Source organism: Nilaparvata lugens, chromosome 3 (genome assembly GCF_014356525.2).
Source record: "Nilaparvata lugens isolate BPH chromosome 3, ASM1435652v1, whole genome shotgun sequence".
Lineage (NCBI taxonomy): Eukaryota > Metazoa > Arthropoda > Insecta > Hemiptera > Delphacidae > Nilaparvata > Nilaparvata lugens.
This window is the reverse complement of record NC_052506.1, coordinates 77253501-77266384: the sequence shown is the minus strand read 5'-3', so window position 1 is coordinate 77266384 and position 12884 is coordinate 77253501. Positions and strand designations below refer to the sequence as shown.

Genomic DNA, 12884 nt, shown 5'->3' with positions numbered 1-12884 from the left:
ATTTATCTTAATTAGAGTTGTTAATTTCACCATTATTAAGTTTTGTATTTGTTTTGAGGCGAACGTTGGGACCAACATAATTTTGGACTATTCCTTTCAATTCTTCTAATTTTCTTGAACAAACTTTCATTTTTGAAAAATGATTAACAAAATACAACCAATATTGTGTGAATATTACCTGCTGAAACCACTCTGGGAACTGAATGATGTTTGTGGGATGGTGATCTTTTCAAAACTTTGTGCGTGTTTAGTTGATGCTGCCTGATATTTTGAGTTGGCCTGTTTTCCCGTTCTGCTGCTCTCTGTAAGTTCTGAAAACTTGCTCTCTCATCCCTTTCAGATGTTGAAAAGTTGGGCATTCCCTCGTCGTCATTGTAGCTATCGTAATCTTGACTGTTTTCACCAGAATTAGTGTTGATCATCGGATCACGGTTTCCCTGCTGCATGTATTCCCTGATTAAAGAAAATGTTATTAAAAAATGCTCCCTCACTAAAAAGAAACCGTGTTAAAAATTCCAATTATTCTATCATTAGCCACACTATAACTTAAAAATCCCTTTACAGTAGCATAGTAGTCAAGGTTCTAAAGGTTCAAAGAACCTCACACGTCAATCGAAGCTTATTGTGTGTCCCAAGTAAGTAAGTTAGTTGGGCAAACCAATACCTGTGTCCTTTACAAAATCCAGGAGTTTTCCCTATATTGACATCCCATTCATCACCTGGATGCTTCCATTTCTGAGTCCAATTGTGTGGAGAAGTTTCCTGAAGTGGCCGTGTCCAGTTATCAGAGCAATCAACTGCTTGACCTGACCTCGACCCAAACTCACCAGCCAGCTGGTGAAGTAAAAGCTTGCGTCTGCTAGCAGCCTTTTGCCAAGTGCTTGACCCCTACTTTAACTTGAATAACTTGAAAATCTCTTTACAGTAGCTTAGTAGTACTTCCAACTGAAAGAAAGAAGTTTTCTAAATGTGGATTATGGATCATTCTCCGAATAAAATTGCTACAGTTATTTTTCGTAATATTTTTATGAATTACAAAATGAAATTTAATACCTGAACATCTGCATATCTGCAGTTTTACAACCCGACATGATTTTATTATATTATTATACATTCAAATCATCCAAAAATGTGTGGAAGAGATCGGTTATTTATGTGATTCTGATAACTGGGAGTCGTAGTAGTCTTATTTCTAATCTCATATTCAAATCAGAGAAATTTTCTAGCATATCAATAACATTCCATGTTCTTGGTTTCCTGCCTGATCAAAATTAACAATATTATTATTTGGCACTCATACACTTATAAAGAAACATGTATTTATATGCTTACCTTCTACTGTTGATACTGCTTTGAGGAAAAGCGATATCCTCATTGTAAAGTGGATCTGGCTGAGGCCACAGGTTGCGCTCTGGTAGCACTGGATAGTTCTGGTATGGATAGTTCATTTGAGATTTTTCTAAAAAGAAAGATAGCAAACTCATTTTTTGCCACTGTGTCCGTTCAGAGTGAGCTCATCAAATTATTAGTCAACACATGAAATTTTTATCAGTTGTAGATGACTGTTGGAGTAAGATTAAGATTCCAAAAAATAAATACGGGAATTTTGTTGCCTAATAATTCAGTTATAACTAACAGCATGATAACTGAGGTACATATTTAATTGGTTTGAAGTGGAGTAATTTGGAAATAACCAACCATTCTTATTACTTCCATTCTAAATACCTATTAATATGTAAAAATATTAATGAAAGAAAAATATTTGAAAAAATGTACGGTATGAGGTAGCCTACGTCTATATATTCTACAAAAATATAGTTTGTCTCTAGCTGCGTTCCCAGCATTTTGTAGATAGCACATCAGGATCCCGTGTGTATAATCTCACACTAAGATTTATACTAACAAAAAATACGATTATTAGCCTACTAGCGTTTTAAGTATTTAAGATTAATACTAACAAATTATTTATTCATAAAGATTCCTTTGAAATCTGTCATTTCGTTTCCACAAAGTAGTAATCATTGTAGAAACATAAGTTTATTAATTTACTGTATTTTGAAAATATTTGATCTAAAAATAATCAAGTTACTTTAATATCTAATTTGTGAACGTTGATAGTGAACGCTAATTAATATTGTCACATTAATCCTACTTTGAAAAAGTTATTCGATTTACCAGAAATTACCAAAAATAACTCAAAAAGTTATTTTTGGTCATTTTTAGTAAATTGAATAACTTTCTCAAAAATTGATATCTTAAGAAAATGTTTGTTTTACTAGATCAACTATACCATGAAGAATCTATCCTCTAAATCTTATGGATTTATCTCTTACCGAATTTGAAATGTTCTGTCCCAAAATTTTATACTTTAGGCGCTCATATCTCAAAAAGTAATGATCGGAAAAAATTTTTTCCCTGAGAAAACTTTTTCATTTTGTTAGCATGATGATATACATATCCAAAAACTTTGAAAAATAACACCAGTCGTGAGTTTATATTTAGCCTTTGCACAGCCATAATCTGTATTGTCCTACTCATATCTCACTCTTACCAAATTTCGAGAGATCCTGTTGCTGTGGATAATGATATCGATTCTTGTTGTGGTGATGAAATAATTGCTGACTGGGACTTTTCTGTCTGAATTTAGTTGTTGGCAAATATTGGGATTTGCTCTGCAGAAAAGTTTGTGTTGGCTCTACAACTTCGGAGTTATTATGTTCCACATCCCACTTGGTTTCTGAAAATAAATAAATTTGATTCAATTTTTGGCAATAAAACTTTTCTTACCATACCAATATTGAATAGCAGTTCATTTTAAGAGGAAGCTAAGGTTATCGGTTGATAAGATATTATTTGCTTTTACAAATTTTTATTTCAATTTGAATTTTCTTGAAGCCTATTCTATTTTTTACCTACTTGACATCTCACCTACATTTTCGTTTTATCATCTATATAAAGAATATGATATTCATTTATTATAGATACATTATCATAAATTATTGTCAATGATAATGCCTTTACTCAATCTAAAAATGAAAACCTTTCTAGGCAACATTTAACAAAGTTGTAAAAGTCTTTTTATACTGAATAGCTTGATATTGAAATCACAATAAATTCTCATATAAGCAAAGAAATGGTGAAAGAAGAGTCTAAGGTCATGATTGAATATAAATAAGTGGAGAAAAATGTAGGAAATCACAAAGTTAAAAGACAAACATTAATTATTGGTACCCCTGAGTTTAATAAATTAGGAATTTATAACAATAACCTTGTATTTTGAAAGATACACCAGCAGCTGTAGGAAATAATATTGTTGATAATCGTATCAATAATTCAATGATTTTATTTTTCATTGTGGCGAAGGTAATTAATTACGTACCTGATGAGTATAATAATATTCCAGGTGGCTCCAAATGTTGACTCAAAACGTAAAGTCTCATGTCTGCTGTAGAATTGAATCGTAAATGGCAGAAATTTGTCCTTGCCTGTTGCGAGAAATTGATATCTCCTGGAATAAAAACAAAAATGTAATTGATTAATATGAACTGTACTCTGAAACTGCAAAGATCCCTATTAATCTTATTTTTCCCTTATTGAATAAACTACGGTATCCTTTTAATCGTGCATTAAAAATTACAACAGAGGGGAAAGTAAAGTAGTTACTTAATAATTGGGTTGAATTTAATCAATCAAAAAATTTATAGGAATGGTATATTTACTATATAAAAAATATTTATTCTACTCCTGCTTGCAACAGCATGTTTCTTCCTAGCCCTTCTCGACTAGGTGAACACTTCCAAGGAAAATAGTATCATGTTATTGTAGAATTTATTAAATATTATAACTTCATAAAAATCATGTATATGAATAAATAAATATGAACTATTAATGAAATGAATATTTAAACCTTAGATCACTATTGATAACCAACATAACATGTTTCTTATTTTCTCACAATGAACTCTTTCTTAGTAAGGCCCGTATGCAGAAACCGTACTCAGTTTAAACGGAGAAATGTCAGCAGTTCGTTTAAACCCCGTATGAATTACACATTATTGAAGATTTTCAGTTATCATATATATGATAAATGCAACCATATCTACGAATAAACGTGGTTTAGCGTTCGACGTACTGTTAGCATATGGGCCCTTAGTCTAATTATTGTACTAAAATTCCTATAAAACAAAAAACTAACATCTAACGTATAGACTGAGTGAACATATCTGATGAGTCTGTTACACACCTGCATATTTGGTGAAAGGAGTCTGATCACTCTCATGTCCGACACAGACAGCATTCCAGAACAAGAAGAAATCATTGCCGACTCCTGAGAAGCTGACAGCTGTAGCTGGTGCATCCACTGTGCCAGATCCTATGATTGGTTTGTCCAGAAGATTCTTGCCATTCGTGCCGTCGAGTACTGTTATCTGCAATGAATTCATCAATTTTCATCATGTGAAGATTTGCTTGACCATTCCAACTTCCAACCGAAACAGTTCCTCTGCATCATGATGGCCTATTCAGTGTTGTTGTAACAATTTAGGTTCCCGTACGCAATGTTCGCAGGGTGGGTCTAGTCAGTCAGAAGGGGAGTCTGCTACTGAGAAAATTTAACCTCAAGAAGAGTATTTTAAAGCTAGTTGGGAGCATGAGAAGAATTTGAATATCTAAAAAGATGGTAAAATAAGTAGTTATATCCTTTGAACCCGGAACAGGTGTGTACGCCTAATCCTGGAAAGAATAAAAAGAAGAGAAAATTTTGAAATAAAAAAATCAAAATTTTCTGTTCCAAGAGGTACCATTACGGCGTGTACTGTCATAAAACCAGCACAAGGTCTATTACCGATTTCAAATTTATTCTTGATCTACTCCAAAAACAGTTTGAAATCCAACAAAGAATTATATAGAACTATCTTTGTGACATTCTACATTCTATTGTGAAAACAAAACAGATTCTCAAAACATAGAATATTTTCTTATACTTTTGAGATTAGGAACATTTTGCTTAGTTCCAACTTTGTTTTTGATAATCCTAAGTCACATTCGAGTATTTACATTTGATTTAATATTTTATTGGTCCTCTTGGAATTGTACTTACAGGAAAAAAGAGAGACAATTACAGTATGGTAAGGTAGATATTGAACTAGAAACTATGCTTACTATTACTACCTATATATATAGTTAGTTTCCAGTTACACAAATTCTCTTAATCTTTAAACTCAAATTAATGTTTACAAATCCAATTTACCTTTGTGTCATATATGTTCAATATCCCTGGTCCCTCTAATTGTGTTACCAAAATGTCTGGTACCAAGTCATCATTAAAATAGGCTGGTGTTGGTGATCTGGAATATCAGAAAAATTGAAGAAATTAGTTCGATAAAAATATATGTATTGCCACATCAAAGAATGTGAGTGTTTTTTCACTAAAGTTATATAAAAATAAAATAGCAAAATATATGTCTTTTTGGTAAAATATTCGTGGTACAGTTTATAGTTCATATTCATTATTGATAATTTGTAGACGCTGCTATGCTTTAAAATTCCAAAATGCGATTTAAAATCGGAGAAGGAATGGAAATGGCCTTTCAAATTTGTAAGGAAACATCCATGAATTAGAATTATTATGATTTTAGGAAATCCAGTAAAGACTCACATGTATGTTTGAAGTAGATCAGATTCTGTGGATGGCACTGAAGTATTCCATAACTGTAGAAACGTTCGACCGTCATATGCTGATATGTAATCACCACTTGCTGTTACAATGTCCTCAGTTCCATCGTTATTCAGATCCACTAGTACTGGAGAAACGCTATTTCCCTTTTCACTTAGAATCATCGGCTGAAATCAGAAATTGAACCGTCAGGGGAGGTATCACTTTAATAATATTAATATTAAATAATAACAGGGAGAGACTCTAATGATTAGATACTCGCTGTTTCATTCTAAAACTAGCATGTTACAATTGAAAGAATAAGTTTATTAATCTTAGCTATTTAGACTAGATAGCAATTGTATCGACCAAAATAATGTTTCTTAAGAAATTGAAGGTGTTTCTTGAAAAAGTTTGATTATAAGAGAAGCTTCTATTAATATCTATAAAATTGATAGTGTTTCTTAAAAAGGGTTGATTATAAGAGAGGCCTCTATTAATATCTTTAAAATTGATAGTGTTTCTTGAAAAGGGTTGATTCTAAGAAAAGCCTTTTGCGCTTCCTAAAGAAATGGAGGCAGTCACTCAATTCAATTTCTTGTATAAATACCTCAAATATAATAAACCCTATTCCTCAATTCGGTATCCATCTTTATCCTCATAATTATTGTAGAGACTGTCTGCTTGTTGAAAGAACCTCACACAATTCTATCATCTAGGAGCAGAGTATCTATATCTATATCTAGGATTGAATGTTTTTTATTTTAGGAATAGAAATTGAGACAAATGACACACTATACATATGAGAACTTCAACAGATCAAAAAACTTATTTGAAGCTTCAAGGATATATCTTGGATGAAATTTTTTCCTGTAGCCTAAATCTGTTGAATTACCTTGCTAATGTCTCCTTTTAACAGCTTGTAAAGAGGAACACAATAGGTGTTGCCCGGTAGAGCGACGTCTCCAGTGGTGAATACGAGCAAGTCAGTTCCGTCAGGGAGAACCAGGATCTGCGGCGCGTCAAAGATGCTCTCACCGTTAGGAGTCTCAACCGTGCTGATCTCTCGTTTGTCCTTCCCGCTGAATATCATTAGATGCCCTTGGAATTTTGTTGGCTGTTCTGCAAAAGATAATTCAATTTCCAACCATGTTAAATGGTAATAAAGTGCAAAAAATGGTAATAATGGTAATCAGTGATGAATGATAAATATTGTGCATACCCAATGAAATAAAAAAATGTTCTTTTGGAGAGTTTTCTTAATCAGTTACAGTTATTTCAATGCTTTCAATGAGTTCATTAGTAGGCCCTTTAGTATGAATTTTCATTAGTAAGCCCTTTATTTCATTAGTAGGGTATACCAAGTATCCTGTTCATTATTCATAAACAAGGTTTCTATTTCTTAGCAACACACAGCATACTTCATGCTGAGCAAATGGGATTCGAGTATACTTTTCCATAAAAGATCTGGAACACCTTCTCCCAATTAGGGAACTGAATAAAGTGGTGAAGATGTTAGTATGTTTATATAAAAAATGCATTTTTGAATCAGTGTGAATAGAAATTCATTAAGATGTATGTTGCGGATGATGTACAGTTTCTTTCATTGAAAAATAAATATGTAGGAAAAAATGGTGAAACAGATAGAACAATTCCGGAACCATAAAATAATATCAACAGATAAATCTCTCTGTAGCATTCTCCAACGTTAATTACGATCTTCCGTTTGGAATGAGTTTTGCTATCACTACCTGATAATTCTATTACTACCAAATTCAACATTAATTCATGGGCACTGAAGTTGGATATGGTTGTTTGATACGGTTCCCAGTAAGTAACATAGCCTACTATTTTAGCCTATAACAAGCAATATATACTAATTGTTTCTGAGTAAAAATTTATTTATAATTTAACAATGCAGTTTACGAAGTATGAAACATACTAAATCAATTACCCGCTGTATTAGATGTATGAGCTGCTAGAACATCTGGAATGCCATCATTGTCAACGTCTGAGATGAACTGAGCCGTGTAGACATTGATGGAGGCATCAATAACTGGCCTCTGCAGCTCCCACACAACGTCTCCACTTTTACCGTTCAACAATGCAAGAATCTGAAAATGAATAACAATGACTCTTGCTATCAATGTATAAGTTTATGGATTGGTGTATATTGTTATATTGTTGAATTATTACAAAAAATTTGATAATTTTATAGTACCGTACCTGATAAAATTGAGTACCTTACTAATAGATAGTTCTAATTTGTTGCTTGAGTTTTTTTTCTAATTCATACAGTGTTAAAAATATTGTACTAACAATGCGTATCAAGCTGAATTTCAAACTTGTCTTAGAAATCAGTGAATTGTCTATGAAATCGGAATTGAGCTTTTTTGTAGATCTACAACTTAAAATATTGTAGGTATTAGCACTTTAAATCTCCAAAACATTCAGTTTAACAAAACACATTATTTGTTTATATTATCAACCATCAAATCATGTTTTAAATGTATGTGTTTTCCAAGCAAAACTATATTATTGAAAAGTTGTAAGATATTACTAGTATTTTATATATACTAGGCATATAGTTTAGTATAGACTAAAATAATATTCCAGTACTTTGGCAATGGTAGGTTTATCATGCATCAGGTTGAACGAATTACTTGTGATTAGAAGTTTATTCACTCCAAAAGTCTAAGAATCTCCAAAACATTCAATTAAACAAAAAATAGAATTGAAATTATCTGTTTACTTGAAACCTTGAAAGAGATCAATCATCACTCATCAGCATCCAAGTTCATATACGGAGCACTAACAAATCATGTTTTAAATGTATGTGTTTTCCAAGCAAAACTATATTATTGAAAAGTTGTAAGATATTACGAGTATTTTATATACTAGGCATATAGTTTAGTATAGACTAAAATAATATTCCAGTACTTTGGCAATGGTAGGTTTATCATGCATCAGGTTGAACGAATTACTTGTGATTAGAAGTTTATTCACCCCACAAGTCTAAGAATCTCCAAAACATTCAATTAAACAAAAAGAAATTATTTGTTTACTTGAAACCTTGAAAGAGATCAATCATCACTCATCAGCATCCAAGTACATATTCATATACGGAGCACTAACATTTTTATTGTTCAAAAATTTATATTTCAACAATTTCTGAACGAAACGAATCAACTCACCCCTCCTTTACCAGAGATTATGCAGTCATACACCTTGTCACCAGTGATATCAATGGAACAATCAATGTATAGAACAGCTCTCCATGTCCAGTGCTGCCACAGTGTTTTCCCATCAATGCCATTCAGCGCTAGAACTCCGCCCATGCACGGTGCTGACATGGTCGAGTCGAAATATTTGTCACATGAAACTTCAGGTACATCCATATCATCGGCACCTTTTCACAAAATTAATGTAAACAAATGTATCTTTTAAATTTCTGAGTTATCTTCATTAATTTTCAAACTGTTAAATAAATTCTTGAAATGTTATTTTAACTTATCATCTCACTATACACATATGTAAAAGATCTAATAAGTTAGAAAAGCTAAAATCCATTAGACCACATTCAATATCATTAAAAATGTAGGAGATATTTTCATAGGACTAATGGGGTTTCCAGAAAAAAACTTTCAAAACTCAAGTAACGTATACGATAATGTGGTTGGCATTCGAAACTATTGTTATTAATAATATAAATTTTGATATCAAGTTCAATTAATTGAGAATAATGTTTTCTTCTTCAAGTTATAATCCTTGATAGAATATTTTGAATCTGAAGGTAGACAATGAAGTTGAATAAGCTATCCTCTCTTCTATCGTTTTATCTATGTGACATTTTTCAAATTGAACATCCAGTATTGTGCTTAGCAGTATTTTATATCTATTTCATATTGTTTACTTACCTATTATAAAATTGCAATAAGAATATTGCGTATTATAATTCAATAGTATCATTGCCTCAATGATACTATGTGATATTTATTTAGTTACAGTATATTGGAAGATACTACTGTATTAGATTAATATAGATAGAATAGTTTTCCATATCTCGTACATTTTTTTTGTACATAAAGTATTGATCAACCAGTAATAACTATAGGAATTGTCGCAAATACTTCTTCACTGATTCAGTAAACATTATCAATTTTTATTCTTTTTGTACTCAATAAATTCCATTTATGTACAAACCTATCTTGATAAAGAACTTTAGCCTACCTGTTCCAAAGCCGATTATAACATCTTCAACATTGTCTGAGTTGATGTCAACTAACTCCATAGGTGATTCGGACACCAGTTTAGGGAACGATTTCACCCATAATTCCTCAGCACTAATTTCTGTACAAGGTATGATTCGCTTAGGCTTCGGAGGTGGCCCAACAGTCCAAATTCTTATCCTCTCCAGGGGAAATGGGAAGGATTGGATCAGAATTACACCAATAGCAATGAGGGCTGCAAATAAAAAAAATCATTATCAATCATTTACTAATAGTATTCCACTAAACTCTCAACTTCAATTATTCTTATGTTGATGAAATTCACGCTTAATTGTAAACCATTTACAATATCTATAATTTAAAATAGTTTTTCACTAAACTCTTCACTTCAATTATTTTGATGTTGGATGAATTCACACTTCAAATAAGGTACATGGAATATAGTAGTATTGAATTTATTAGACAATCTCCACTTAATTTATAAATAAGTCAAAAATTGAACAAGGAGTCAAACTTCTGATGGATGAATCAGCGAAAGTTGCTCTCTTTATTTTCGGTCACTTTATTATACTTGAGTGATGTATTTATATTATACTAAGAGTGCTTCACCTTTGTGCCATAGTTACCATCAAGTATTAGCTATTGGTCAATAATCTAAATGAAACTTTGAATAAGAATTAATTGATCAGTAGCTTACCATTGATTAGTAATTGATTAGACTTCAGTGAATAATATAGAAATTATCAATAGCACAATTAAAGCAAACTCGCAAGATAACGTTAAGAGACCATGAGAAGATAACGCTAATTAGTCTACCTATATCGAATGTTTGAACACAGGAGAAAATAATCTGTTCAGCTTAATCCAATGATGTAGGTACCCTGTAGAGACTATAGAGTGTTTCTAGAAAAGAAATCCATCACAGGAATCAAATCCATTAGAAGGTGGAAACTGAGATGGCTCGATATATAAGAGAGACACTATTCTTCATACAGTCTATACATAGGCCTATAGAGATTATAAATAGGTTTATCATTAGATTCACTGGATGCTCATGAGAATTCAATGTAGGTACTGTAGCAATATAAATTACAGAATACAAGCAAGTGTATTTTATCTCATTACTGAGTGTTTCTTAGAATGGCATTCTGATTTTAAGTCAATTAAGATAGATATTTCCTAATTTATCACATTCTTCTTATAAGAAAAAACAAAATAACTTCAGACATCTATGAGATTCACACTGTATATGTCACAATAATCTTTATAATAAATACGGTACTGTATTGCTTTCAGAATGATTAGCAAAGATAATATATGATTCACAAATGGATCTAATGAACTTTATGTAAAAATAAATTTTAGAATAAATTAATCAACTCTATATATAAAATATAATCACTTTCAATACTTAAATTACGACCTAGCAGTCTTAGTGTTTGCTTGCTAATACTTCTGTATTCTTAGTAAATCCCCTAGTCTTTCAAATTAATCTCTACCACATGGTCCTATAGTTTCCCCATCCCATCATCACCTTCCTTCATTCTATCGTTTCATACCCACCTCCTATTCACTTTTACTTTTACCTTTTTTACCCTCTCAAGGATTGAAGGTTTTCCTAGTACATGGATAACCATAGTTTGAAAATCCTTCAATCCTCCCTCCCCTCCACTACAGTTCTTGATTTGTCATTATTATGAGTATTGTTATTATTTTGCTTGTTTTCATTTGTATTGTATCTTGTGTGTGTGAATTTAATTGAATTGAATGAGTCGGACTGCTATGTCGTAATTTAAGTAGGTACCGTATTGAATAGTGGTAATTAACAAGCAGTGTATAATGGAAAGTGGAATTGAAGAATAAAATACAACTTTTAGAATATGTAGAGAATAGATATTTACCAAGAAGAGTGCACACGGCGAAGACGAGCATAACCCTCCCAGGTGTGCAAATTGATGAGCAAGATGTTTTGCGGCAGACGTCCGCCTGACCACCCTTGGCCTTGCGGCGGGGAGCCATGAGGGGCCTCTTGAGGCCTCGCTCGTCATCCCCCTTGAATCCGTTGCGACCGTCTCTGATGAACACCTCGTCATCCACATCATCACTATTATCATCATCATCGTAGCTGTCCTTCACTACCAGCTTAGTCGACGTGTGAGCCATTATTGCAACTCTGTATCCATCAAATCAAACTTAGCACAATATTGCAGCCATTCAGAGGCCTTACATTAATCACAATTGAACATCGTTACTTTTGATCACTTATCACTTGACGTATTTAGGCCTTTTCCATGTTTCTTCGCATGAATCACTCATCAGTATCAATCAATTCAGCTTAAACCTGTTGTTATTGGGGTATGTTTTGGTGAATTATTACACGAGTGTTTCTATTGACTGTTTGACGTTGAACGCGCATGTCTAAGAATAAGGTGTGTGCATTGTCTCCAGTAATTAAACATATGGTGTCATATAAAAACAATGGAAAATATTTGTTCTTATTATCAAGGGTTGAATATTTATCATAAGTAAATTTTGAATATATTATTTTTATAAGAGAATCAATTCCAGTAGGTATTCTTAAGAGAAGGTCATTTTCATATATTATTGCAAACAATCATAATCTATCAATGAGGAAAACACAATAATGAATAATTGTTTTATATACAATATCATTATTATAATGAAGGGTTTTATCAAGATTGGAATGTGATAGAATTGAATTTGCTTTTAGAAAATGTGTTTCCATGTCGAATGGAGATAAGCATTGTATCTTTAAATGCGTTTAAAATTTTGGAAATTATTTTTGATTACTTCATTGAAAACTGGCGGAAAATTATTAGGTACCAAGTTACAGGAGAGGCGAGTGTAAACCAACTGAGGGAGTTTGGACGATTCATTGATCAATAAGGTCTCGCTCAGCACTACCAACTGTACAACGGCGGAAAATTCAACTAAGATTTGTGATAAGAGGAATTCTTATCAGTTGACAGAAGTTCTTTTTT

At 32.2% G+C, this 12884-nt stretch overlaps 2 protein-coding genes across 3 annotated transcripts in view; one reads left to right on the top strand and one right to left on the bottom strand.

The window, feature by feature from the left end:
• The window catches only part of LOC111058736 (damage-control phosphatase ARMT1), a 26035-nt gene extending 19324 nt beyond the window's left edge, over positions 1 to 6711 (top strand). Inside the window, exon 9 of one of the 2 annotated variants that reach the window (XM_039424671.1) lies at positions 6573 to 6711. The gene's annotated coding sequence lies outside the window, so the exon portion shown is untranslated. Of the gene's footprint in view, positions 1 to 3403; positions 3713 to 6572 lie in introns of those variants that run through there. The other variant, XM_039424672.1, reaches the window with a different exon arrangement.
• LOC111058737 overlaps positions 1 to 12884 on the bottom strand; it is a 20805-nt gene extending 7921 nt beyond the window's left edge. Inside the window, exons 1-12 of the mRNA XM_039424669.1 lie at positions 11784 to 12884; positions 9884 to 10117; positions 8848 to 9062; positions 7608 to 7767; positions 6549 to 6775; positions 5657 to 5841; positions 5249 to 5345; positions 4244 to 4427; positions 3380 to 3508; positions 2552 to 2737; positions 1333 to 1459; positions 179 to 453 (exon numbers count right to left, since the gene is read on the bottom strand). Of these exons, the coding sequence (XP_039280603.1) occupies positions 179 to 453; positions 1333 to 1459; positions 2552 to 2737; positions 3380 to 3508; positions 4244 to 4427; positions 5249 to 5345; positions 5657 to 5841; positions 6549 to 6775; positions 7608 to 7767; positions 8848 to 9062; positions 9884 to 10117; positions 11784 to 12045 (2281 nt within the window). The 5' untranslated portion in view covers positions 12046 to 12884. The remainder of the gene's footprint in view (positions 1 to 178; positions 454 to 1332; positions 1460 to 2551; positions 2738 to 3379; positions 3509 to 4243; positions 4428 to 5248; positions 5346 to 5656; positions 5842 to 6548; positions 6776 to 7607; positions 7768 to 8847; positions 9063 to 9883; positions 10118 to 11783) is intronic.